This window comes from Podarcis liolepis (assembly GCF_965112155.1).
Source record: "Podarcis liolepis genome assembly, chromosome: 7".
NCBI lineage: Eukaryota > Metazoa > Chordata > Lepidosauria > Squamata > Lacertidae > Podarcis > Podarcis liolepis.
Genome location: NC_139561.1, coordinates 64,766,738 through 64,790,785, shown reverse-complemented (window position 1 = coordinate 64,790,785; position 24,048 = coordinate 64,766,738). Strand labels below are relative to the sequence as shown.

General features: G+C 43.2%; 1 protein-coding gene across 7 annotated transcripts; it reads left to right on the top strand.

Moving 5' to 3' along the window:
* Positions 1–10,093: 10,093 nt before the first annotated feature.
* On the top strand, positions 10,094–23,611 carry CNR2 (cannabinoid receptor 2). Of its 7 annotated transcripts, none has more exons than XM_083511391.1 (3): positions 10,094–10,713; positions 17,453–17,532; positions 21,676–23,611. In XM_083511391.1, exon 3 carries the CDS (start codon positions 21,748–21,750, stop codon positions 22,786–22,788), a length of 1,041 nt encoding a protein of 346 aa, XP_083367517.1. In that variant the 5' UTR covers positions 10,094–10,713; positions 17,453–17,532; positions 21,676–21,747; the 3' UTR covers positions 22,789–23,611. The 7 variants fall into 7 exon arrangements, with proteins under 7 accessions (XP_083367517.1, XP_083367516.1, XP_083367513.1 ...); XM_083511390.1 differs by lacking the exon at positions 10,094–10,713 and adding an exon at positions 12,977–13,377; XM_083511387.1 differs by lacking the exon at positions 10,094–10,713 and adding an exon at positions 13,385–13,702 and having other exon boundaries at positions 17,245–17,532.
* Positions 23,612–24,048: the final 437 nt, after the last annotated feature.

Below are 24,048 nucleotides of genomic sequence, written 5' to 3'. Positions count from 1 at the left end.
TCAAATACTAATTTAGCAAAAATGCTCTTGCTTATACTGGCTTATAATTTGAAAGATGTTGGGATGAAATCCCCACTCAGCCATGAAGCTCATTGGGTGACCTTGGGCCAGTTGCTGTCTCTTAGCCAAGCTACCTCGCAGGGGTGTTATGAGGATAAAACAGAGGAAGAGAACCAGGTACATCAACTTAAAAAAGACATAGCATCAATAAATGTATATGTTTGGTGTTCAATAATTACCTAGAGCCTAGCAAGCAGCTGTAAATGGGTAGGGCTGCTAAATTCAGAGGTTCTTCTGGGACAATTAGGCTCCAGTCCTGTACCCACTTTTCTGTGTTTAAGCTGGAATCAGGCTATGTACATATTAGTGACTCAAAACCCAGTGACATTCCCCCCACATGCCGCATTTCAAGTCACTTTTTAATGTTGCTGGTCATACCAAAGAGGGGGCAGGGGTGTCTTAACCTGATTTGTTTCCCTGCACCAAACTCCAGTTCACTGAACCTGTCGCGCACCCTTCAGATTAACTGCTGCTTCTGTTTCCTAAGTGATGGAGGCTGTTTGAAGGGAAAGTGAGCCTAGCAGGAGTATCTCTCAAGAAGCTACAGACCACCTGTGGATTGTGGCTAACGCTGTGTGTATTTTGTTCCAAACACCAACAGTGGGACCACACTGGAGCCAGACTAACTAGTAATGTGTAGTAGTAGATAGGTAGCCGTGTTGGTCTGCCATAGTCAAAATAAAAAAATTCCTTCCAGTAGCACCTTAAAGACCAACTAAGTTGGTATCTGAAGAAGTGTGCATGCACACGAAAGCTCATACCAAGAACTAACTTAGTTGGTCTTTAAGGTGCTACTGGAAGGAATTTTTTTATTTTAGTAATGTGTACACATCCACTAGTGGGAGGTTCTCCTAAATAGGAAGAGACAAGACTGTCCTGTTAATTAATGGGGATTACCAGCAGGCAGCTGTGGCATTTCTAGGTGATTCACAACAGCAGGATTATGTGAGTTAGGTCACTTCTGATTGATGGGTTCAGAAGCACACCAGGAAGAACAAAGACTTGTGTGATGTCCAATAGTGCTGACCGCTGACCAGCTTTCTACATCTATCTCTGGGTTCCTTTAACAGGTAAATGCCTGTAAAATGTTGAGGGTCTATGAGCCTACCTCAAGTCATTGGAGGTCCTGTTCGGTGTGCCCCCTCTTGCTGGGATTTTGGGGGTGGCAACGAGAGAGGAATTTTTCAGTGGTGGTGCCACACCTGTGGAATGCTCTTCCCAAGGAAACTTGCCTGATACCCACTTTACATGCCCAGGGCCCTAAGTGAAGACTTTTCCTTCTAGTATTAAAAGCTAGAACAGGTCAGGTCAAACCTTCTTTGCTTATTGCCAATGTTCTTTGCAAAAATTCAAAACAGACTCAATGGTACACAGTAAATCACATTTACAAATACAAATACTGAAAATACTGTATACAATAACACATTAAGTAAAAGCCTGAATCAGGATTTGTTTTTTTTAAGCAATGCAACAGTTTTTTTGTTATTTATACTTGTTTTTTCTCGGCCAGTGACTAAATATTGTTTACTGTGGCTGCTGTATCATCTGCACTTTAGACAGATATATTTTGTTTTTAAATGTTAAGTTAGCAATAAGCTCCTGTGTAGTTGACACATAAATTCAATAATCATAATCATAATATAAACTTGTTATTCTTTATGAAGTCACTTATGCACACATATTCTCAGTCACCCATATCTATATATCTGTCAAATTCTGCTGTGCTTTGTTAAATCTCATTGATGCAATTTCTAGACTTTTGGACTTTGTAAAGGTTCTTGGTGACTCAGTAAAAACAAGTTTACTTCCTTTATTTGTTTCCTTGTGGTGATTTAAAAGGAACTCTTGTCATTGTTTACCATCTAATTGTAGGAAAGTTTCTCATGGGGGATGAAGATTAAAACAGTGTCAAGGCTGATAGTTTAGTAAAAAAAAACCTGAAATAACTGGAAATCTTGGTATTTCAATGGGCCTCTTTGGGCCTTGGGGAAGTGCTTGTGATGTTATTGATACGCAAAGCATGTCTGTCATCCCAGAAATGAAACCTGGGCAGAAGTGTAAAGCAGAGGAGGTAGTGGGTGACAAGTAATAAAAGAAAAAGCAACTAAAACAACAGGGAACATGTAGAAAAAGCAGAAATAAAAACTAGAAATGAAAGTGGCCCGTATTATTATTATTTTGTTATAAAAAACTTGGGTTGTATCCAGCTAAGCCCTACTCAGAGTAGAACATTCTTTTCAGTGAATACCAAATTTGTTGGGGGGGGGGTTAGAATTCTAACAGGGCAATTCTACACATGTCTACTTAAAAGTAAGTCCTAATGGAACTTCCTCACGCGTACGTGGATATAACAGAAGCAGGGGTGCCAACTTGGATAAAATATTGAGGGAGGGCAGGTAAGCCCCACCCTGAATAATCAATCACAAGATGCGGCACACCACACGCAAACCATTTGAACGACAACACCCAGGGCTTTTTTCCGCTCAGTTCCAGCCCCTCTCATGTGGGCACCATTTGCCATGGAGATGACCAGTGAGAACAAAGCCATTGAGCATTTGAAGCTGAGTTCAGCTACACCAGTCGCTCACCTAAGGTCACTAGGGTGTCCTCTCAGGCAACTAAGGAAAGGCCTTTTGCTGACGTGTGCGCACTTCAGCATTGCGACCCGCTTCTGAGTCACATCCTGGTCCTTCTGATAAGCTCTGCAAACCTACACAAGGCAGCGAGAGTGCAAAGGTCAGTGACAGAATACATACGTTACTTACAGAACGGTTCAGGCCACATCAACATTATGCATTTATAGTAACGTATAACTTTAAACAGTCATGGCTGCCCCAAAGGATATTTGGAACTGTAGTTTGTTAAGGGTGCTGAGAGTTGTTAGGAGACACATCCACCCACCCACCCCGTTCCCCTCATATAACTACAGTTTCACTGTGTTGTGAGAAAAAAATGGAAAGGGGAATATTCATGTACACCACTTTGAGCTCCCAGTAGGGAAGAAATATAACAACAACAACAGCAACAGCAACAATTACTATTAGTAGCAGCAGTACCATTATTGGCTTGGCTCTAACAAAGTTTTGCTCAGAGCACACCCACTGAAATTAATGGGTATGACTAACCTAGTTGCATTAATTTCAGTGAGTCTATTTTGAGTAGAACTTAGTTGGGTACAACTTCTTCTTTTTCCTTTTATATTTTTAATTGATCTTATATGTTTAAATGTTTTCATTTTTAATTGCATTGTTTTAACTTTTTGTGTTTGGCACCCTAGACTCCTTTGGGAGGAAGGGTGGAATAGAATAGAATAGAATAGAATAGAATAGAATAGAATAGAATAGAATAGAATAGAAATGCAAGATAGTGAAGATCTGGGTGAGGGCATTAAGATAAGCAGTGGCAGGGGGGCTCAGGATTTGATTGGAAGGAGAGGGTTGTTTAACCCTTTCCTCCTATGCCATTTCCCTGATTAAATCACCTCAATCAAAGCAGTTGTTTGCCCAAGAGCAGAAACAACAGTTGCTCCAGACCTTTTGTGAAGACTTATTGTTTTGCCCAAGGGACACGGGTGGGTAAAACCTCAGCGCCTAGGACTTGCCGATCGCATGGTCGGCAGTTCGAATCCCCGCGGCGGGGTGCGCTCCCGTCGTTCGGTCCCAGCGCCTGCCAACCTAGCAGTTCGAAAGCACCCCCAGGTGCAAGTAGATAAATAGGGACCGCTTACTAGCGGGAAGGTAAACGGCATTTCTGTGTGCAACTCTGGCTCACCAGAGTAGCTTCGTCACACTGGCCACGTGACCCGGAAGTGTCTGCAGACAGCGCTGGCTCCCGGCCTATAGAGTGAGATGAGCGCACAACCCTAGAGTCTGTCAAGACTGGCCCGTAAGGGCAGGGGTACCTTTACCTTTATTGTTTTGCCCAGGCTTTCCCTGCCCAATAAGATGGAACTCTGTTTTACATGTTTGAATCCTCTGGATATCTGTTTTTATTTCCTTTCATATTGCTGTTTTGTTGGTTTTAGGCTGTTTTTTCATGTTAATGTTTTAATGATGCATTATTTGCTTTTATAGACTACAGATCACTTGGAGACTTTTGAACTATGATGCAGTTGATAAATGCTATTAAACAAACAAACTAAAGACAGAAAATGAGACATGTATGGTATTTTGAAACAGGCCCTGGGTTCAGTCTTGGACAAGCCCAGCCCAGGGAGAATAGGCTCTATCTTTCTCATGGGAGGCAGTGGCAAAGCAGAAGCTTTCCACACAGAAAATCTCCAGTGCAGTCTTTGCAATCTCAGGTAACTGGCTTGGCAAAATTCCCAGCAGGAAATGTGGCTAAATATATTACCCAAGCCTAGTGACTCAGAGCTGACAGCTGCTGCCCCTATCTAGTTTCAGGGGCGGAATATGGTCAGAGAGGCACTGGATGAATCATAAAACTGTCACAGAACAGGAACAGTGGAGGAGAACTGGGCAGGCCGGCCCTATCATAAGGCAGGGTGCAGCAGCCTGCCTCAGGGGACAGATTTTGGGGTACAATTAGAATTACCAGTCGCCTAGTTCTGTATGATATTATTACCAGTAGCACCTGCAACAAAATGTTGGAGTATTACATTCATCCTCTAACACAAGAGTGTTCCTGGTGATGTAGTGGAGGGGCAGTGCCATTCTGGGCCTCTTTTTAGAGCAGGAACAATGATGTCATTGTCAGGACACACATGAGCTCCAGGAGAGGAGCTTATAGCCAGCTTGCTCTACCTGGTCCTTTTCTCTGTATTAATGGGGAGACAGGCCAGTGAGCATCCACAATTTACTCTGCTGTGGACATGCCCACAGATGTCTCCATGCTAACGTGCTTCCAATTTGTATCGAAAGAAATAATAAGCATTAACTGGAAATGCCTGCGTTTGCACGCATGCTGGTGGTGGAGAGGGAGGGCCATGGTTCATTGGCAGAGCATCCAATTTGCACACAGAAGGTCCCAGATTCAACCCCCAGAATCTCCAGGTAGAGCTGAGAAAGAATCTTGCCTGAAATCCAGGAGAACCTCAGTAGACAATACAGAGATAGAGGGACCAATGGTCCGACTTTGGGATCAGGCAGCTCCCTACACTACATTTCCAAGCACAATTCAAAGTGTTGGTGCTGACCTTTAAAGCCCTAAACGGACTCAGTCCAGTATACCTGAAGGAGCATATCCACCCCCATCGTTCTGCCCGGACACTGAGATGCAGTGTTGAGGGCCTTCTGGTGGGTCCCTTGCTGCGAGAAGCCAAGTTACAGGGAACCAGGCAGAGGGCCTTCTCGGTAGTGGCGCTCTCCCTGTGGAACGCCCTCCCACCAGATGTCAAAGAGAAAAACAACTACCAGACTTTTAGAATACATTGGAAGGCAGCCCTGTTTAGGGAAGCTTTTAATGTTTAATAGATTATTGTATTTTAATATTGTATCGGAAGCCACCCAGAGTGGCTGGGGAAACCCAACCAGATGGGCGGGGTATAAATAATAAATTATTATTATTATTACATTGCCTTGGCATCTACCTTTTTGTTTGAAACCATGATGCACACCTTAAGGTCAAATCAGGGGTGTTTTTGCCCTGCAGATTAGTTGGCAGTTCAGGTTTTGCTTCAGAATGAAAAGCCAGTGTTAACTGTGTTGTAGTTTCTTTTAATAAACAATACCTGTAAAGTTTTTGGGGTTTTTAAAAAAGTTTTATTTAATTATATGTGTTTTATATGTGTTGGAACTTTGAAGCTGCCCAGAGTGGCTATAAGTGTGTTATAAGTATTTCCCACACATACCTCCCTCACCGCTGCAAAGCAGACTGGCACAAATCTTCTGGAACCTTTCTTCCCTAGTCAGCTGCTATCTTTCTCTCTGCTTTTATTTTTGTCTACTGTGGGTCTGTGTAGGATAATGGCCTCCATTACTTAATTCTATGGCTACCGAGTTATTAATCTGAACAAGCAGCCAGAAGACTCAGCACTCGCTGCAAGCACCAAAGATATTTCATTGGCTTTATAGCCTAAATTCTCTGTCAGGGGCTTGATGCGTTAGTTATTTCTCCTTTTCTTTCTTTCTTTCTTTCTTTCTTTCTTTCTTTCTTTCTTTCTTTCTTTCTTTCTTATATGCATCCCAGGCTTAAAAATATATGTTTGTCCTAGCCTGCTTATTTGTCCTTGTGGCAGGAATGGACTTCACTGAATTACTCTTTGTAAAGGCATAGAATTCTTTCCTCATTTGGAATGGCACTAAAGGCTGCTAATCTAAGTATATATCTCTATGGGAATAAGGCCCATTAAATGCTCTGAGTGTTACTGGAACTCGCATCCTACATATCTGGGGGAAAGGGAGAAATTATTATTTGAAACCCACTTATCATTTGGAAACCAAACTCGGGGTAAGCACAGTACTCCTTCTTTTCCAGAGTGATCCAATGGTCTGCCTGGATGGGAGGAATCGTCCAGCACCCAAAGGTGCTGAGAAGTTGCTACCTGCATTTCACCAGATCACCACAGGAGGCAAGCTGTGCACAGATCCCCGCAGCTCCTGACATTGTGTTCCACTGGCTTGTGTTCCACCTTGGCCACCTGACTCCGTCTATCTCTCTCATTGGCTGTCTTAGGTTACAGATGGTTCTATCAGTAATCACAAGGAACCCAAAGATAATTCCCAGTTGAGGACCTTTCTGGGTCCAAGTCTCCTAGTCCAGGTTTGGCCAGTGGCTGGGAAGCAGAATAGTAGCATAGCAAAGCGAAGTGTAGGAGTGTGTAGCTACAGGGTTATACTATTTTTTCCAGAGCACAGGAGCAATGGCATTTTCTGCTAGAGGGCTAGGGAAATTGATGGACCGTCTTTGCTCTGGCATGTGAATGAGGTGATGAGGAGGCTTTTGAGTTTGTTTGTGACAGCTTAGCATAGACCAAGTCAGAGAATGAGGACAATAACCAAGCAGAGGCTCTATATGGTTTTTCTGTGATGTGGTTCCTGCTTTGTGGTAGCAGTTTAAATGGCATATGGGGTATCCTTTACAAGCTTGCTTGAATTTCTAATTAAAAACTAAAGGTAAAGGTAAAGGTACCCCTGCCCGTACAGGCCAGTCTTGACAGACTCTAGGGTTGTGCGCTCATCTCACTCTATAGGCCGGGAGCCAGCGCTGTCCGCAGACACTTCCGGGTCACGTGGCCAGCGTGACAAGCTGCATCTGGCGAGCCAGCACAGCACATGGAACGCCGTTTACTTTCCTGCCAGTAAGTGGTCCCTATTTATCTACTTGCACCCGGGGGTGCTTTCGAACTGCTAGGTTGGCAGGCGCTGGGACCGAATGACGGGAGCACACCCCGCCGCGGGGATTCGAACCGCCGACCATGCGATCGGCAAGTCCTAGGCACTGAGGTTTTACCCACAGCGCCACCCGCGTCCCTAAAGAGAGAATTTCAATTGCATAAAGATCTTTTGTTAAAGCTTAACATGCTGTATACGTTGAACCTGCAGTCAGACGTAAGCAACTCTGATTTCCTTGGAGCTTGCTTGCAGAAAACAGCATAGGATTGAAGTCATGCCACCTAATAAATTAGGTATTGTGCTATGTCCTGCTTCTTTTGTGTGTGTGTTTAATAATGGATCAATACAGCTGCTTATATGTTCAGACTCTTCTTGGGGCCATAGGCTATATTGCCTCATAGGCTGCAGACACACTACACCTTTAAAGAACATTCCACTCCGCTCCCCGGACACTGCTATTTACTCCTCACAGAGTTTATTGTCTCAGCAACTACAATGCCCAGAATTATTTGGAGGAAACATGGGCTTTAAAGATACTGTATAATAGTCAACTATACTGTATACAGTATGAACTTTATTACGGTCGGAGACCAGGATTAAGAAAAGCGTATAGATAAAATAGCAGTTGGGATTTTTGACCGGTAATTGTTAGGACAAATGAGGACAAGGAAACAGGCATAAAACATCTGAATAAAATATTAAACACAGATATTGGATGGATAAAAAACTAATAATTACAACAGATAAGAGCTAAAAACCAACAAAGACACGGAGTTAAAACAACTGTAAGAGCATATGAACTAAAAGACTCGCAGATAAAACAACTATAAGAGGCTGCAGAGTAGAAGCTTCTTAAATAGAGGACACTCACAACGTTAAAAACTGCTGTGCAAATATGGTTAAAACAGACAATTAAAACAACATACAACACTAAATTTAGAAGCAATGTACAACAATAAACTGTCCCAGGGAGTTGGTATACAGTATAATATACCAGGTAAAGTATGGTCTGGTGGTGGCACATCCCCCCCAACAGGTGGCAGTACAGCACACCAGTAAAGAGTTGGGCTAAATACAGTGGTACCTTGGGTTACATATGCTTCAGGTTACATACGCTTCAGGTTACAGACTCCGCTAACCCAGAAATAGTGCTTCAGGTTAAGAACTTTGCTTCAGGATGAGAACAGAAATCGTGCTGTGGCGGCGCGGTGGCAGTGGGACGCCCCATTAGCTAAAGTGGTGCTTCAGGTTAAGAACAGTTTCAGGTTAAGAAAGGACCTCCGGAACGAATTAAGTACATAACCAGAGTTACCACTGTACATTTTAAATAAGAGAGAAGCACCTGAATGAGAGAAGCAATAAAATTAAAATACAAAGGAAAAAGTTGGCACTTGACAAATCAGATGTAGCATTTTGTATTGTTTTGCTCTTGCCTTTTAACCGTAGGTGATTGAGCAGCAACCAGTCATTGCTGTTCTGCTTTAAGCATACAGTGTTAGTGGCGTAGAATTACAACACCCAGTACTGCCTCAATACAGCTGCACGCTTCTGCCACTGTGCTCTGTTAAAAATGGCTTCTCAATGTGAACCAGGAAATGATCTCTTCAAACAATGGAATGACTCTTCTTTTCTTATCTCTGTGGCTGTGATCTCTTGGGTGACGCGGACACCATTAGACAGTTGAACGCTCATGCGTACGCAGTCCGTTTCCCTCCCACCCCATCTCCTCCACACAGCCCCAGGCTCTGGCAACCTACACTACACCACTGACCTAAGTACACTTCCTCAAAACATGGAGGCTCCGTTTACCCATCTCGTCTTATATTAATAATTCTATTGGATCTTGTGCTTTTAAAAACTAGAATAGACTGGGCTTGTTCCATAGCTCACAGATTCCTGCACATATACTCCATTTTTGTGCATGTGTACACAAAGTGGGATTTCTCATGTCCCCCTCCCACTGGGACAGACCTACTAACATTGCAGGACTGTGTCCCACACCCAACCTCATGTTTAACTTGCCTAAGGATGAAATAGGCAAAATAGGAAGCAACACACTAAATTAGCCACCCGTGTGTGAGAGAGAGTATGAAAACACTAATTGAGGGAAGGTGGATAGAGAACACCATTACACACTAGTTTGTAAACATGCCCACGTGTATACAGACAACACGGATAGTAGATGACATTATCGTGCAAAGGTGTGTACAATTGCAAACCACCATGTACAAAAGCAGACTCTTGTGGGGGGGGGGACAGCCCCTATGCATTCATAGGCTATGTGTGTACAAAGGCTTAAATGGGAACCTAAACAAATTTGAATACACTAAACTTAGGTGCAGGCAAGCTCTAGAATGCTCACAATGTTTTTGTGAGGAGGTTATATATACAGTGGTACCTCAGGTTAAGTACTTAATGCGTTCCGGAGGTCCGTACTTAACCTGAAACTGTTCTTAACCTGAAGCACCACTTTCGTTAATGGGGCCTCCTGCTGCTGCCACGCCGCTGGAGCACGATTTCTGTTCCCATCCTGAAGCAAGGTTCTTAACCTGAGGTACTATTTCTGAGTTAGCTGAGTCCGTAACCTGAAGCGTATATAAACTGAAGCGTATGTAACCCGAGGTACCAGTGTGTGTGTGTGTGTGTGTGTGTGTGTGTGTACACATATTGCTGCAGACAGGTGGGGAACTAGAAATGAGAATGGAAATGGGTAGTTTAATCAATCCCTATACAATGGTTAGATAATGCTGATCAGGGGCTTATGAAGTCTTCCAAATGCAGCAATCTCCCTGCCTGCCTGCCTTCCTACCTACACAGAAACGCCACAAGAGTTTAACCACACCACTGAGCTCTTAGCAAAGGTGATGCATAGCAAAGCCACAGGAGACTGAGCGCATTCTTTGGCTGACAGACTCCTGTAGAAGTCAAGAGATGGAGAAGTAATAAATACTTCCCTGCTCTGGCTTGCAACTTAAAACACTTCTTGTAGCTCGGAGGAAAATCTAACTCTGGAAGGTGATCTACAACTGAGGTTGACTGGAGTGCTGATTAAACAGAAAGGAGGGTTTCTTCCTCCATGCTTGTTCCAAGAAGGGATGCACAGCAGAGCATTTCTACTTAGGAGAGGAGGGTGAACCTTGGCCAGTTACCACCCAGTCAGGAATGGATGCCCTGGCAGAGCCAATGAGTACAAGAGGCGTAGGGTGTGCAGTGCCCAGTTGCTGAAGGAGGGCAACATAAGGAACCCAGGCGGTGGAATGGAGTGAACCTCAGAAAGCATCCAGACCGGGGCATCCTATCTATAAAGCCACCTGGAGCTTTGATCTGCTATCCAAAGGGTCCAGCTTTCTTGGGAGAAAAGGTACTTGTAAGATGAAAGTATTTACAGTACTGACTCTAATTTATGTTTATTCATTTATAGTAGCCTAAGTACATGGAACGGCATTTGTGGAGATGTGTCCCTGTTGCCTCATTGACTGCTTTGGTTCTCCCTCCCACACTCCGTTCCTTCTGCTGCCTTCCCTATCTGAAATGTAGATTGGAATCTCCTTGGGGCATAGCCTTGTCTTTTTGGAAAGTGCCATGTACATCAACATTATTGCATAAATCATTTGCCTGTTTCTCTGAATTATTTGGCTTACACTTAAAATAAATGCTGTATAGAGAGATGATCAACAATTTGAGCAGTGTTTAACATGTGAGTGTGATGATGATGATGATGGTAGGGAACTGTAGGCAGACAGACTGTATTTACTTTCTTAAAAAAGAAACTGCAGTTGCAATTCTATATGTGCTTACCTGGGAGTAAGCCCCATTGATCGATGAGGGTCAGTTGTGGGGGAGTGAGAAAAGTTCCTATTTTCATCTGAGGAATGTTGGAGAGTATGAAACCAGGCTGAAAGCCCCCATGGCAGAGTGGGATATATAAATTATAATAAACATGAACTGGAACTACAGTTTTAGTGTGCTCGTGGCAAGTTTCCCTTAGTTATAACAAGCAGGGCTTCTTTGAAGATACTTTATTAATGATGCTAGCCAAGGCTCCATTACTGAACAACACATGAGTCTTCCCACAGCCTAGACTTGCGAAAGCAAGTTGGACAGATCCTACGAAGAGAGACCTCTTGTCAAAAGCATCTTTCCAGGTAAAGATCTGGTTTTCAGAAAATGGAAATCTTGGCTTTGTGGAGATCTGGTTTTCAGAAAATGGAAATCTTGGCTTTGTGGAATGCAGCTGATCATAGTATCACAGGAGGGTCTTGTGCTTGTCCAGCAAGCATCCAGTTACAGATAGGTAGCCGTGTTGGTCTGCCATAGTCAAAAGCTGTTTTACTACAAAGGAATTTCAGAAATAGACTGGAAAGAGAAGCTGCTGAATTGCAACTCATTACCAAACTTAAAACCATGGAGAGACCTGGTCTGAACAAAGACATTGGATTCTTATCTCATTATACATGACTAAGCCATTTCTCACCTTCTCACCCCTTGCCTTTTCCTGTAAGACCTATTACAGTCGTTAAGAGTCGTCAACAGGCTCATCTCAGCTATCTGCCAATCTCCCATTCCCACCACCCTTCTGAGTAATACCCCTCCCCACCTCACTATATAGAAGGGTCTGGCAACTTCTGTTTCAGTGTATCTGAAGATACAAAAGCTCATACCAAGAACTAACTTAGTTGGTCTTTACGTTGCTACTGGAAGGAATTTTTTTATATTAGCAAGCATCCAAAATCACTCTTGAGCAGCTTATTGAGCAGCTTGTGGAAGTGCTTCACCTGAGACTCTCTGCCAGGGTACATCCACTGGATGAGGTTTAACGGAGGTTTAACTGAGTACACCTCAGAGGTCTTCTTCAGCAGCTTATATTGCGTGGTGGTTATGTTCCAGGGATGGCATGTATATCTAAGAATGCATATACTCAAACTGTGCTCGTGTGAGCATCACCCTTCCAGAGCCATGCCTGCCTGGGGGTGCTGATGTGAGATCTCACGAGAACTCAGACAGCCCTGTGAGATCTCAGAACAGCATCACTGAGCACACATGCTGAGTGCCTTGCCTGGTAAAGAAGGCAGAGAATTTAAAAGTTATTTTGTGCCGGCTTTTCCCAGTTTGTGGAAAGAGCTTTCTGCCTTCCTTACTGGACAAGGCCTGCTCAGGACTTGGAATGGCTGGCCTGGCTGACCCAGCAAGTTTTAACCCCCTAGGTCAGTAGTTCCCAAACTTTACCAGGCTACTGATCCCTTGGTTCCATAAACTCATCTCAGTGCATACTATCCTACCCTATAAAAAGCATTATTCATAATAGTGTTTTCCACAGCCCACTAAGGAAGATAACACAATAAAAGTCAAAATAGTAGCAATTATTTACACATTGAACTTGATCCAATGATAACACTTTTTTAAAGTCTGATAGTCATTTATACCTTCAGTGCCCCCCTGCCCCCCTCCTGCTGCCTGGCTGAGGTGAATTTGCTGCATTACTGAGGAGATGGATCACTCTCACTTCCTGAACTGAGAGTAAAGGCAAAAGAGTGGCAGCTGGGGAAATGCAGGGGAGCTGCCTTGTTCTGTCAGACTACTGGTCCACCTGGCCCAATATCAACTGCATGCTGAGGCTCTGCTTTTCTAGAGTGGGGGGTGGACAGGACTTATCAGATGTTTTGTTTTCCTTTGTTTTTAAGGAGACTCAAATAATGGCCACCATCACCAGCAAGGCTTCCTGGCTGACAAGTGCCTAGACTGCCCAACAGATTTTGTAAAGCACCAAGAAAACCTTAAGCACAGGCAGGCAGCAGTTTTGCAAGAGGATGCTTAGGCGGGTGACGTCATCACCACAAGATGGCGGAATAGCTTTTCTCTCCCCAACCCCAGGGCTCACAGATGTTTACATTAGATAACTCTAAATCTTAAAAAAACGCTTATCAAAATAGCGAATTCTGTCTGGACATGTTACAGCACTCATAATTAGAACAAAAACAGGTGGGGCTGATTTAATTTTAAAGAGATTTACTGTGGTTAGAAGGGGGTAAGTGAAGACTTCTAGATCTCTTCAGAGATTGCTTGCCACAGGAGAAAGCAAATGGCTTAAGCCACTTTTAACGCAGTTGTAACATAAAGAAAAGGGCTGCCCTCTGAATGGGAAGGGTTTCGAAGAGATCAAGGGAAAGAGGAGCAGAGAAGGCAGCTTGTAGAGCACAGACCCCTGTCTCAATTCAGGTGGCTTCACAGCAACAGTCTGCAATGACAGTTACAGCCCTCCCCCTCAGCACTCGCCATTTGTGGCAGCTGGACAAGCACTGGTCCTTCCAACTCTGAGATTTGTTTAAACACAGCTCAAAAGTTGAGAAAAGGTGGCAAAGTAATAGATGCTGATTTTACGATGAGGATTCCTTTAAAACTTAGAACAGATATAATGTAAGACTGGGGTGAAACTTTTGTTGCCCCTTAGAAATCAGCTCAGAGAACTCACAGCTCAATTGGGGGGGGGCACAACTTGAGTCACTCCAGAGGCTAAGGAAACAAGTTTTAAAAAATAAAGCAGTCCTAAAACTTGCCTTGGAACAACAGGAAATCTGGTGCATGTTAGCTGACAACGAGGACAAAAATAGAAGGGAAACTATTTGGGTGAAGGGGCCCCCAGAAAATGTGGAAAATGTCTTAATACCCTTCTTCCTGATTTAAATCTGAAATCAGAGGGTATGAAAAGAGTGCACTGAGCTCTTTATCCCAAGCCCAAAGTAGGGGAGCATCCACACGATGTAATTATTGCTAGGTTTGAAAAAGTTTCCACTAAAAAGTTTCCACTTTACAAAAGCTACGCAAAATTGAACAAACAACTTGGAAAGGTGCTTCCATCCTTGCTTTTCAAGATCTCAGCCAATTTACGCTTAACAAGAGATGTGAAATGAAATCTATTAGAGAAGCTCTTCTCAGAACTGTAATTTTTTGTGGGAGAAACTAGCCTACTCCTCTTTTCAGCTCCCTCCCCTAGACCTGGTGTCCCTACTGGGCATCTTCAGGCAGCTGGTACCTTTCCATCTTGACCCCCTCAGGTCTAACAAGCATTCTGCAGCTAAACCCTTCCACCTCTCTCATCTCTTTGATCACATGATGCATCTCTTCTCAAATCCCTCAACTGACTTTCTGTTCATTCCCACATCCAGCACAAGCTCCATGACCTTCCTGTCAAAGTCCTCTGTAGCCCCCACAGTAGTTTTCTCTCTGCTCTCGTATCCTGATCAGCTTTTGTCAGTGACCTCCACTGCTTCAGCTACATCACTCTTAGCCATCTGAGCGCCCCTCCACACATCCCATTTATTGTGCATTCTTAATGATTTGTGCTCATGATGGTGTTGGGGCAGTTACACACAATCCTGCTTTCAGTACTTTTTTGAGGCTTCAAAGGATTCAGGAGGTTTGTTTCCCCCAGCTGGTACTGTTTGGTATGCAGGCACAGAAGGAAAAAAGGAGCACTGAATTCTCTTGCAATACAGTAGTACTTCTGGTTACGAACTTAATTTGTTCTGGAGGTCCGTTCTTAACCTGAAACCATTCTAAACCTGAGGTACCACTTTAGCTAATGGGGCCTCCCGCTGTCGCCACACGATTTCTGTTCTCATCCTGAGGTAAAGTTCTTAACCCAAGGTACTAATTCCAGGTTAGCGGAGTCTATAACCCAAAGTGTTTGTAACCTGAGGTGTTTGTAATCCGAGGTACCACTGTACGTTGCGGCAAATCTTTCCGGATTCTCTCGCAATATGTTGCTGTTATCTCTTTCTGCTCTGTGTGCAAACACAGCTGCACTTGGTGACTTTTCCCTCTCTTTTCCACTCCAAAAAGGCACGAGATAAGAGCCATGTTCTCTTCAGCTAAGAAGCAATCCTTCTTCTTAATACAGCTGAGACTGTAAACCTGTCATTTTTATAACCAGTCTTGTTCTTTTCCCATGATGCTCTAGTTCCTGGATTCCTCTGTTCCTGTTTTTCCCCAGTGAAAAATATTGACAGGGTTTTAGATGTGCTTTTGCCTCATCACCAGAGGACCCCTGTCAGCCTCTAGATTTTGCACCCAAAGTCGCACAGACCTACCACAAGCATGCCACCATGCTCAACTTCTAAGATTTGACTTAAGGAAAATGGGTGTGTGGTCCAATATAGAAGAAGAAGAAGAAGAAGAAGAAGAAGAAGAAGAAGAAGAAGAAGAAGAAGAAGAAGAAGAAGAAGAAGAGTTATTTATTATTTATACCCCACCCATCTGGCTGGGTTTCCCCAGCCACTCTGGGTGGCTTCCAACAAAATATTAAAATACAATAGTCCGTTAAACATTAAAAGATATGTGGGAAACAGCCAATTCGTATGTGTGAATGCATTGCTTAATGACAGCATCATCAGGTGTGCATCTCACAGCCCAAACCATACAGAGAATGCCCATCTCATCTCATCTGTACCTGCCCATCTTCTTACATCCAGTCCAGGGGACAGCATTGCCTATGAGCTTCCTCCTCCTCTCAGGCTGGGTATACACCATACATTTAAATCACCCCCAAAAGAAAGCTTCCTGGCAACTGTAGTTTGTTGACAGTTTGGGGAATTGTAGCTCTGTGGGGGGGAACTACAGCTCCCAATATTCCTTTTGGGGGAGTTGTGCTTTAAATGTATGGTGTGCACATAGCCCAAGTGTTGCCTTTGTAGATCTCAGCAGAGGAGAGCATGGGGGCAAATTAGAATTAATTGGCTCCTCTCATTGGCACTGACTCCATCTGCTATTGGTCTTCCTGCCTTCTGCTGCACCATTCCCAGTGGGCACCAGCCACCCCTGGAGGCAAGGGAGCGATAAGTTTCTCCTTGACACGTTGCAGCGAGAAAGTGGTGTACAGTACTCTGTTTCATTGGAGGTTTTAAACAGAGGTTGGAAATGTATATTGATTCTGTAGTTTGACAAATACTACGGTTTGATGCATTCCTGTTAGCCAGGAAGCCTTGCTGGTGATGGTAGAATTTGTAAAACTACAGGATCAATATGGATTGTGGCTAATGTTGTGTCAGTGCGGCTTCAGAAATTAGCAGTGGGGGTGCAGTGGATGCAGAGTAAGCAGTCATATGAACATACCCAAATAACTTTGTATGCACATGGATTAAAGACCAATCACTGGAAAGGCACTAAGTGCGCAGTAAACAGGACTCTGAACATAGCCCAAATTTCCAGACAGCAATCTTCACGAGATTGGCATTTATAAGAAATATGCTCAAATGTCCCTTAATGGCAGAATCACTGTTGTTGCTTCTAATGTGCCTACCTGTTTGTTTGCTTTTCTGTCCTGCTCCTCATTAGGGAACAACAGGTTTTTGCAGGGTTTCAAAGAGGGCTAGTTGTCAGGTGTCTGATGATGTCCCAACACCCCAGCAAAGGCCCATTGCTGCCCCCCCTACCCTGCTCCTCCTCCTCTTCATTCACCTGTCCTTTCTAAAGTGTGCAAGAAGATCAGGGAGAAAGAGTAACAGCCTCCATTTCCCTTGCGTTCTCTGTCTGGGCAGTGGTACGGACTGGGTCCAAAGGAAGAGAGTAACAAGGGGGACAACCCAGGAGGAGGGTTCACTGAGACCATCTTGCCCAAGGGCTCTCCAAATTCTGGAGCTTCAAAACCTCCTTGAGAAGAGAGACAACAGTGGAACAAATGAAATTAGGGTGAGTGTCACAAACAATAGTGCTCTTTGCAAACAACTTTGAGCTCTTTTTAGAACTTTGCTTACATTTTCTGGTGGTGGCAACTGTTGACACAGAGATCTCTGCCCCACAAGCCCTTTGTGGTGGCCGCCTTTGGAGAGCTGTTCCGCTCCTGCCACCTGCTCTCCTGTCAGAGTTGATGCCTGCCTGCTTTCCTTCCATTTCAAAGGTCGCACAGAGAAAGCCAGGCACAGAATCCTGGAAACTCCCAGCACAGATCAAGCCAGCGCTGAATCTCACATGGTCTTATTTTTTCTACCACATCCCTCTACTCTCCGACATGCCATGATTCAGCTTTTGCAGGTTTCTGTGGTTCTTCTCTTGCAAAGGCTGTTACTTTGTGGTTTTAGCTCTCCAGACATCTGTTCTTCCCACAGACTCTTGCGGAGATCAACATTCGGGCTGATTTTGTGCAACTCTTTCGGATCAGGTGAGGAAATCGCAAGAAGTCAGCCAGGTAGGTCCTTCCCAAAATTTCATTTTACAGCGGTGTCTATGACAATCCTGCATTTGAAATTTGTAGTTGGAAGCAAGGAGTAAAAGGGTCTTTTGATGATTTTTTTTTACATGAAAAGTGATTGAATACTGTAAAACCAACATTAAAACCTTACAAAGAAAATTGCATTTGATAATTGCACATGCATCTGGGAAGCTGCAGAGTACAGTGTGCTGCTTTTGAGAGCCTTTCTAAATAATCCAGGTTCTCTAGTCAATAAATGTACAGTAATTCATTGCAGGAGAGTGAGATGAAATTGAGAGAAAATCTCAGGGATCTCAATAAGTCTTTAAGGCCTTTTTTGAATGTTACACTAAGTTGTGGTTTAGCTTTATATGAACAAGCCTGCTCAAGCTTCAGGTGTCCTCCAAGGGAAAACACTGAGAATGTGCTGGAGTCAGAGAACAAAAACACCTACTTTCAATTTTAAATTAATGACAGTTCTCTGTCAGAATCCATGGAATAGGGATTACCTTAAATCAGGAGTGGCTAAACTCTGACCCGCCAGATGTTGCTTTCCTTAACTACATCTCCTGTCATCCCTGACTATTAGCAATGTTGGCTGGGGCTGACGGTTGTTTCCAACAACATTTGGAAAGCCACAGGTTCTCCATTCCTGGTTCAAACTACAGATAGCTCAAACTAAGCAGGAGCAAACCATGTTTTGTGATCCTGGTTTGTTCACTAACCAGAGTGCACACAATCCAGAGTTTGGACATAATAGGGAACTCTTGTTAGTTTAAAATGCTTCTGATCTACTGACCATGCAGGAGGAGAGATTGTGAGGTAAGGAGCATACATGTTTTGAGGCTCAGGCAGGCTTGTTTATTTAATACAAAAGCATAGTTGGGCATTATTCCTGAAGCAGCCCACTGTTTTTTAAATGCTCACTAATGTTATCTCTCATTGGGTGGGATTGTAAAGAGTGGAACAGCTCATTAGCAGAAATGCTGAAAATGGCTGGCCTTTATCAAATTCTTATCTTCTGTAATATAGAAGGCTGTGTACACATGGCACCTTTAAAGCACATTTGAAGTACATTAATTCCCTCAAAGAATTATGGGCTTTGTAGCTTGTTATGTTAAGGGCTGCTGGGAATGGTAACTATATGAGGGGTGAATTACAGCGTCCAGAGTTCTTTGTGGTCGTGTGGATGTCCTTTGAATGTGCTTTAAATGTATATTGTGAATGCAGCATTACTCCCCTTTCTTCTATCACTTTTGCATTTCACTTCAAATTGTTGGAGGAAGGACAATGAACAACACGATGTCAGAACATGGGGTTTCAGCTGCAGCCCCACAGTTTTTTGCAAAGTGTGATTCTATCCTATGCAAGGTACACTCTCCTAATTAGAAAGAAGGTGAATGGATGTTGATGTGCTAAGATGGAGCTTCGGTCTCAATATTTTCTCTTTAAAAGTGGCTAGCAAGAGACTCCTGAGAAGCTCAGAAGCACGGGATAGCCATATCCTGTTGTTTGCCTCTAAGAGTCAGGAACTGTACCTGTACTTAAGGGATGGAAGAGGAATTCAATTCAGTTCACATTTGAAGCTGAATCTATCAAATTCACACTTTCCAAAACAATATGAGAACCAAAATACAGCCATCATTTGAAATTCACACTTACCTGAATTTTGCGATGCACTTCTCCAACCAATGTTTTAAAAAGAGAGTATGTTAAGGGAAAGTGTGCATAGAAATGAATGTGTTAGTGAAAATAACTTACCAAAATACATTATATTAGGAGAAATTGCTCACCAAAAGGGTGTAAATTTGTCACAACTACATGGGAAAAGGTGTTATTAGGAGAGATTTACATTAAAATGCTGAATATTTTTCTTGAAGACTTTTTTTAAAAAAACACCACATATTGCTACAAGAATGTGGAGAACCGAATATAAGACTGCAAAAATGAGAAGCTGCGGAAACAAAAATAGACAGAGCCTTCCTTCCCTAGCTATGTTGCCTTTGAGTGTGGAGGTTTCCTTTAGCTGTCATGACTAGATGTTTCAAGGAGTTATGTCAGGTAGCCCAGGTTTACAAAAATCCAAAGCACAGACCAGAATCTATCCAGAATGCTGTGTGCTTGGCAGAAGCAAACATTAGAAAACAGAAGCTTGCAAAAGTAGATGTGGTGCTGTAAAAAAGCTCTGGAGGCAAGAGGTTATAGGGAATGTCATGTAGTTGCGGACCCTAACCCAGGGCTTCGAATAAGGCTTCAAAGCCCATTTAATTGAGCTCTATTAGTAGCATCAAAGGCTGCCTAACTTCTCTTTGCTAGATTCCCCCCCAAAAGGGTTTCTAAGGGTATTCTAGTTAAAGAAGTATGCTTGTGAAAACAGGAAACATGATGGAAACAACTTCCTCTTCAGAAAGAAAACGCCTTTTAGCATTTCTGCTTCTATTATATCATTGTTTTGGTTTTCCCATTAGCTGTTTTATACACAGGAGCACAGAGCATGTCGCACGCTGCTAGCCTTAAATGCACAAACAGTTCATTACATAATGTCATCTGCATGCACTCAGCCTCAATAAATAACTAGCAGTTTTGCATAACCATGCATGTACAGGAAAAGAAAACATATAAATGAAATGTATATCTTGTTTTTAATCTTTTAAAGACAGTGTAGATGCACCAGTATAGTGCATGAAAAGATGAAGAGGCTTTGCTCCCTGCATGTTCTTAAAAGGCTACAGTGCTACACCTGTGCTGTTACTCCATTGTGGAGGAGTGGGACACTTCCAGACAACCTTGTTACTGAACATTCATTCTGCCTTTTTCTTTTAACAAAATGTATATACCACTTACTAGAGCAAAAGACCTCTAAGCAATTTACATGATGGTGCAGCAGGGGTCAGCAAACTTTTTCAGCAGGAGGCCGGTCCACTGTCCCTCAGACCTTGTGGGGGGCCGGACTATATTGGGGGGAATGAACGAATTCCTATGCCCCACAAATAACAAAAGCACACATTCTACTCATGTAAAAACACCAGGCATGCCTCACAAATAACCCAGAGATGCATTTTAAATAAAAGGACACATTCTACTCATGTAAAAGTTTTAGATTTAGAAGGCGATGGGGCTGGGGCTGGTCCCCGGGCCTTAGTTTGCCTACCCATGGTGTAGAATGTTTATTTAAAATACAACAAACCCATTAAAAACTAGTTACATAATTGTTCAAAAAAATCATTAACATACAAAACCCAGGAAGCATCCAATGATGTAAAGAAAAGGGAGAAATGTACTGCAAAAGTGCTGGATAGGATTATTATTTTATCATTTAATTAGCTCTTTGAATTTTGGCTCAGGTACCTTTTGAAAGTGTTCCTAGTTTCTTTACAAACTGCTTAAAATTCTCCATTTCAAAGATCTTGCAGGACAAAAGTGCCTCAGGATGACTTTTGAGCAGTTTGTAAAACATAAAGACTGGCAACATCAGCCCCGCCATGTGGGAATCCCTCGCAGATGACCATAGTGCCTGGAGACAGGCCACACTAGTGACCAGAGGAGAAATGACCACTGGGAGGACTGCAGAGAAAAGAAATGCCATGGTGCATCTGCAGCAGCACAATCGAATGCCTTCATTTGCCCCAGCTGCAACAAAACATGTCTCTCCTGTATCAGTTTCAGCAGACACTATAACTCTCCAACAGTTTGACTTCACCCTCAAAGGCACACTCCTCCATTGTCTCCCAAGACAGCCAGATGACAACTTGAAAGGAAACAAAGAAGCCTTTCAGCCAAAACATGCTGGGCTAATTGAATAATAAAATAGCCATCCTCTCCAGCATCTTTGAGATACATTTCTCCTTTTTTGCTGTGAGGCCTAATAGAAGACACAAATGTGACTGAGTACTTTTGTGCAATTCTTTAAAATGCAGTTTTGCGTTTAAAAAAAATGAAGAAAAAGAAATGAAATGCAGTATATAGTAAAACGAGGAAGGAAGGAATCAACCAAGGAAACTATGCAGCTAAAAAGGGCGGTGTGTGTGTGTGTGTTGCAGATAGAACTTAGTAAATACAGGGTGGAGTTGAGCAGAATACATTGATGGCATTTGTACACTATTATATATTTAAGTTCTCTCATTTCCAACTCTCTTGCAGTTGCACCATAAATACTGCAAAAGAAGACAACGCCTTTCTGAAGAAAGCTTGCTCACTCTTGAGTTCACCGGCATGGAGAAGTGCAAGAACACCACGGCCGGCACCTCTCAATGCGGCTCCAGTGCAACGCCCATGGAATGCTACATGGTACTTGACAATTCAGCTCAGACTGTCATTGCCGTGCTCTGTTACAGCGTTGGGAGCCTTTGTATCGTGGAGAACTGTTTGGTGCTATACCTCATATTTTCTTCCCCCAAGATCCGGCACAAGCCTTCCTACCTCTTCCTTAGCAGCCTGGCCTTGGCAGACACGCTAGCCAGCATGATATTTGTCTGTAGCTTTGTCACCTTCCATGTTTTCAATAAGATTGATTCATCAAAGGACATCTTCTTGCTAAAACTTGGAGGGGTCAACACGTCTTTCACAGCCTCCCTCGGCAGCCTGCTGCTGATGGCCTTTGACCGCTACATCTGTATCCTCAGGCCGACAGAGTACAAAGTCCTTGTCACGAGCAGAAGAGCTGTGGTGGCCCTGGTGATGCTTTGGGTCATCATCATGCTAATTGCTTTCCTGCCGTTGCTGGGATGGAACTGCTGCCACCTCAGCTCCCCCTGCTCCGAGCTGTTTCCTTTTGTCGACAACAAATATCTCTCAAGCTGGATTGTCTTGGTGGCCATCCTTCTGGCATTTATTGTCTATGCCTACATGAATGTTCTTTGGAAGGCCCGCAAGCATGTGGTGTACATGGAAAAGTACCACATTCAAACAGGCCAGCAGAACACAAAGGTGAGACTAGATGTCACGCTTGCCAAGACCTTAGTAATTGTCCTGGTGGTTCTTGTGATGTGCTGGTCACCAGCCTTGGCTCTCATGACTTACAGCATCTTTGCCGAACTAGACGACTCCATAAAGCAAGCGTTTGCCTTCTGCAGCACACTCTGTCTGGTGAACTCTATGGTGAACCCCGCTATCTATGCCTTAAGGAGTAGGGAGTTGTGCTCCTCCCTGAAGAGAGTCTGCTCCTGTTTTGGAAGACTGCTGGGTGTATCTGAGAGCAACCCAGAAGTGGAGAGCACTCAGAAGTCCTGCCCAATCGAAACAATTTGCGATTAATTTGTCGCCAGAACAGGGGCAGAACTGATGAAGGTCTGCACTCCAAATGGCGTCAAAACTTATACATAGAAACTGATGTTTTATACTTTGTTTGAAGGGACTCTAGAGCTTATTTTCTACATGAGTTCGACTTGCCCTTTGAGTATGGTAGCAGTTTTTCGGCTGCAATGATTTCCCAGTTTATAGATCGCAGGAACAACTCCATACAAACCATCAAATAGCCAGCAATAGATGTCAAAGACAGTATGAAACCAGGGCCATTAAAGTGGTCCACCTCTGGAACAGACTATCAAGTTTGACCATTTGCAACAACAGGGTGGCATCTGGAGAGTTTATTTGTTATTTAATAAAAAGTAAAGTGGGAGCACCTCTCTACACTGTGCAAAAACAAACTCCAATTATTGTGGGCCAGGATTGGACACAATCAGGGCTACTCAGATGTCATATTTATGTGTCAGAGCAGAAAAAAGGCAGAATGTAACACTTTGGGAGCTGACCTTAGCTGAAGAGAGTTTGGGAGGCTAATACACAAATAAAGAAATACCGTGTGCAAAAATTGGCTTCCTAAGAATCTCTGCTTTCATTTTGTGTAGATTTATTTAATTAATAAAAGGTATCTAGACCTTATGACTGAAAAAAATTATGCTTGGCAGTATGTGATAAATTTGTGCAGGCATGTCTGAATCCAGAGAGAGGTCCACATGCAATTTCCAGTGGTTGTGGGCAGAGCCTCACGTTGAATAGTTTCCTGTCCCTCTTCATCCACAGCAAGCAACAGCTGGAACGAACTACAATGTGCAAAATAAAAGAAAATTATGTTGTGCCGGCTTTAGACTTTTCTGTTATTTTTAGTACAGAATCTAAACCATCTTACTTCTTGATTCCTATACTTAAAAGAACACATATTAACTCCTGCTTCCAGATTTCCAGATGAAGGATAGAAAGAGATAACCCTTCTCATCAACAAATGACCAAGGTGGGCAGGGAGTGTGTGTGTGCAGGGTTGAGACTTAATGGGTGTCAGGGGAAGACCTAAAGGGCACCTTTGCTCCCTGGGGCATCATGTTGGTGCTGCATGGCTTAAGGTGAGACTTAAGGTGACGGAGAAAAGAAATCTGCTGCTTTGGACATACAGCTTTAAAAAAACTGCTTTAGTTTTTAAAAGTTTTTTTTAAAAACCTTTTTAAAGAACCTTTCTGAAAACAAGTCCAAAAGCAAAATACCGTAAATGAACAGTCAGGTTTGTCCCCCCCTGTTCAA

Bases quoted from the DNA above. Each gene is read 5' to 3' on its own strand.
- CNR2 (XM_083511385.1), top strand. From the start codon at position 18,760: ATGCAGCATTACTCCCCTTTCTTCTATCACTTTTGCATTTCACTTCAA. The intron at 18,907-21,675 runs GTACACTCTCCT...ACTCTCTTGCAG, and splicing joins GTGATTCTATCCTATGCAAG to TTGCACCATAAATACTGCAA.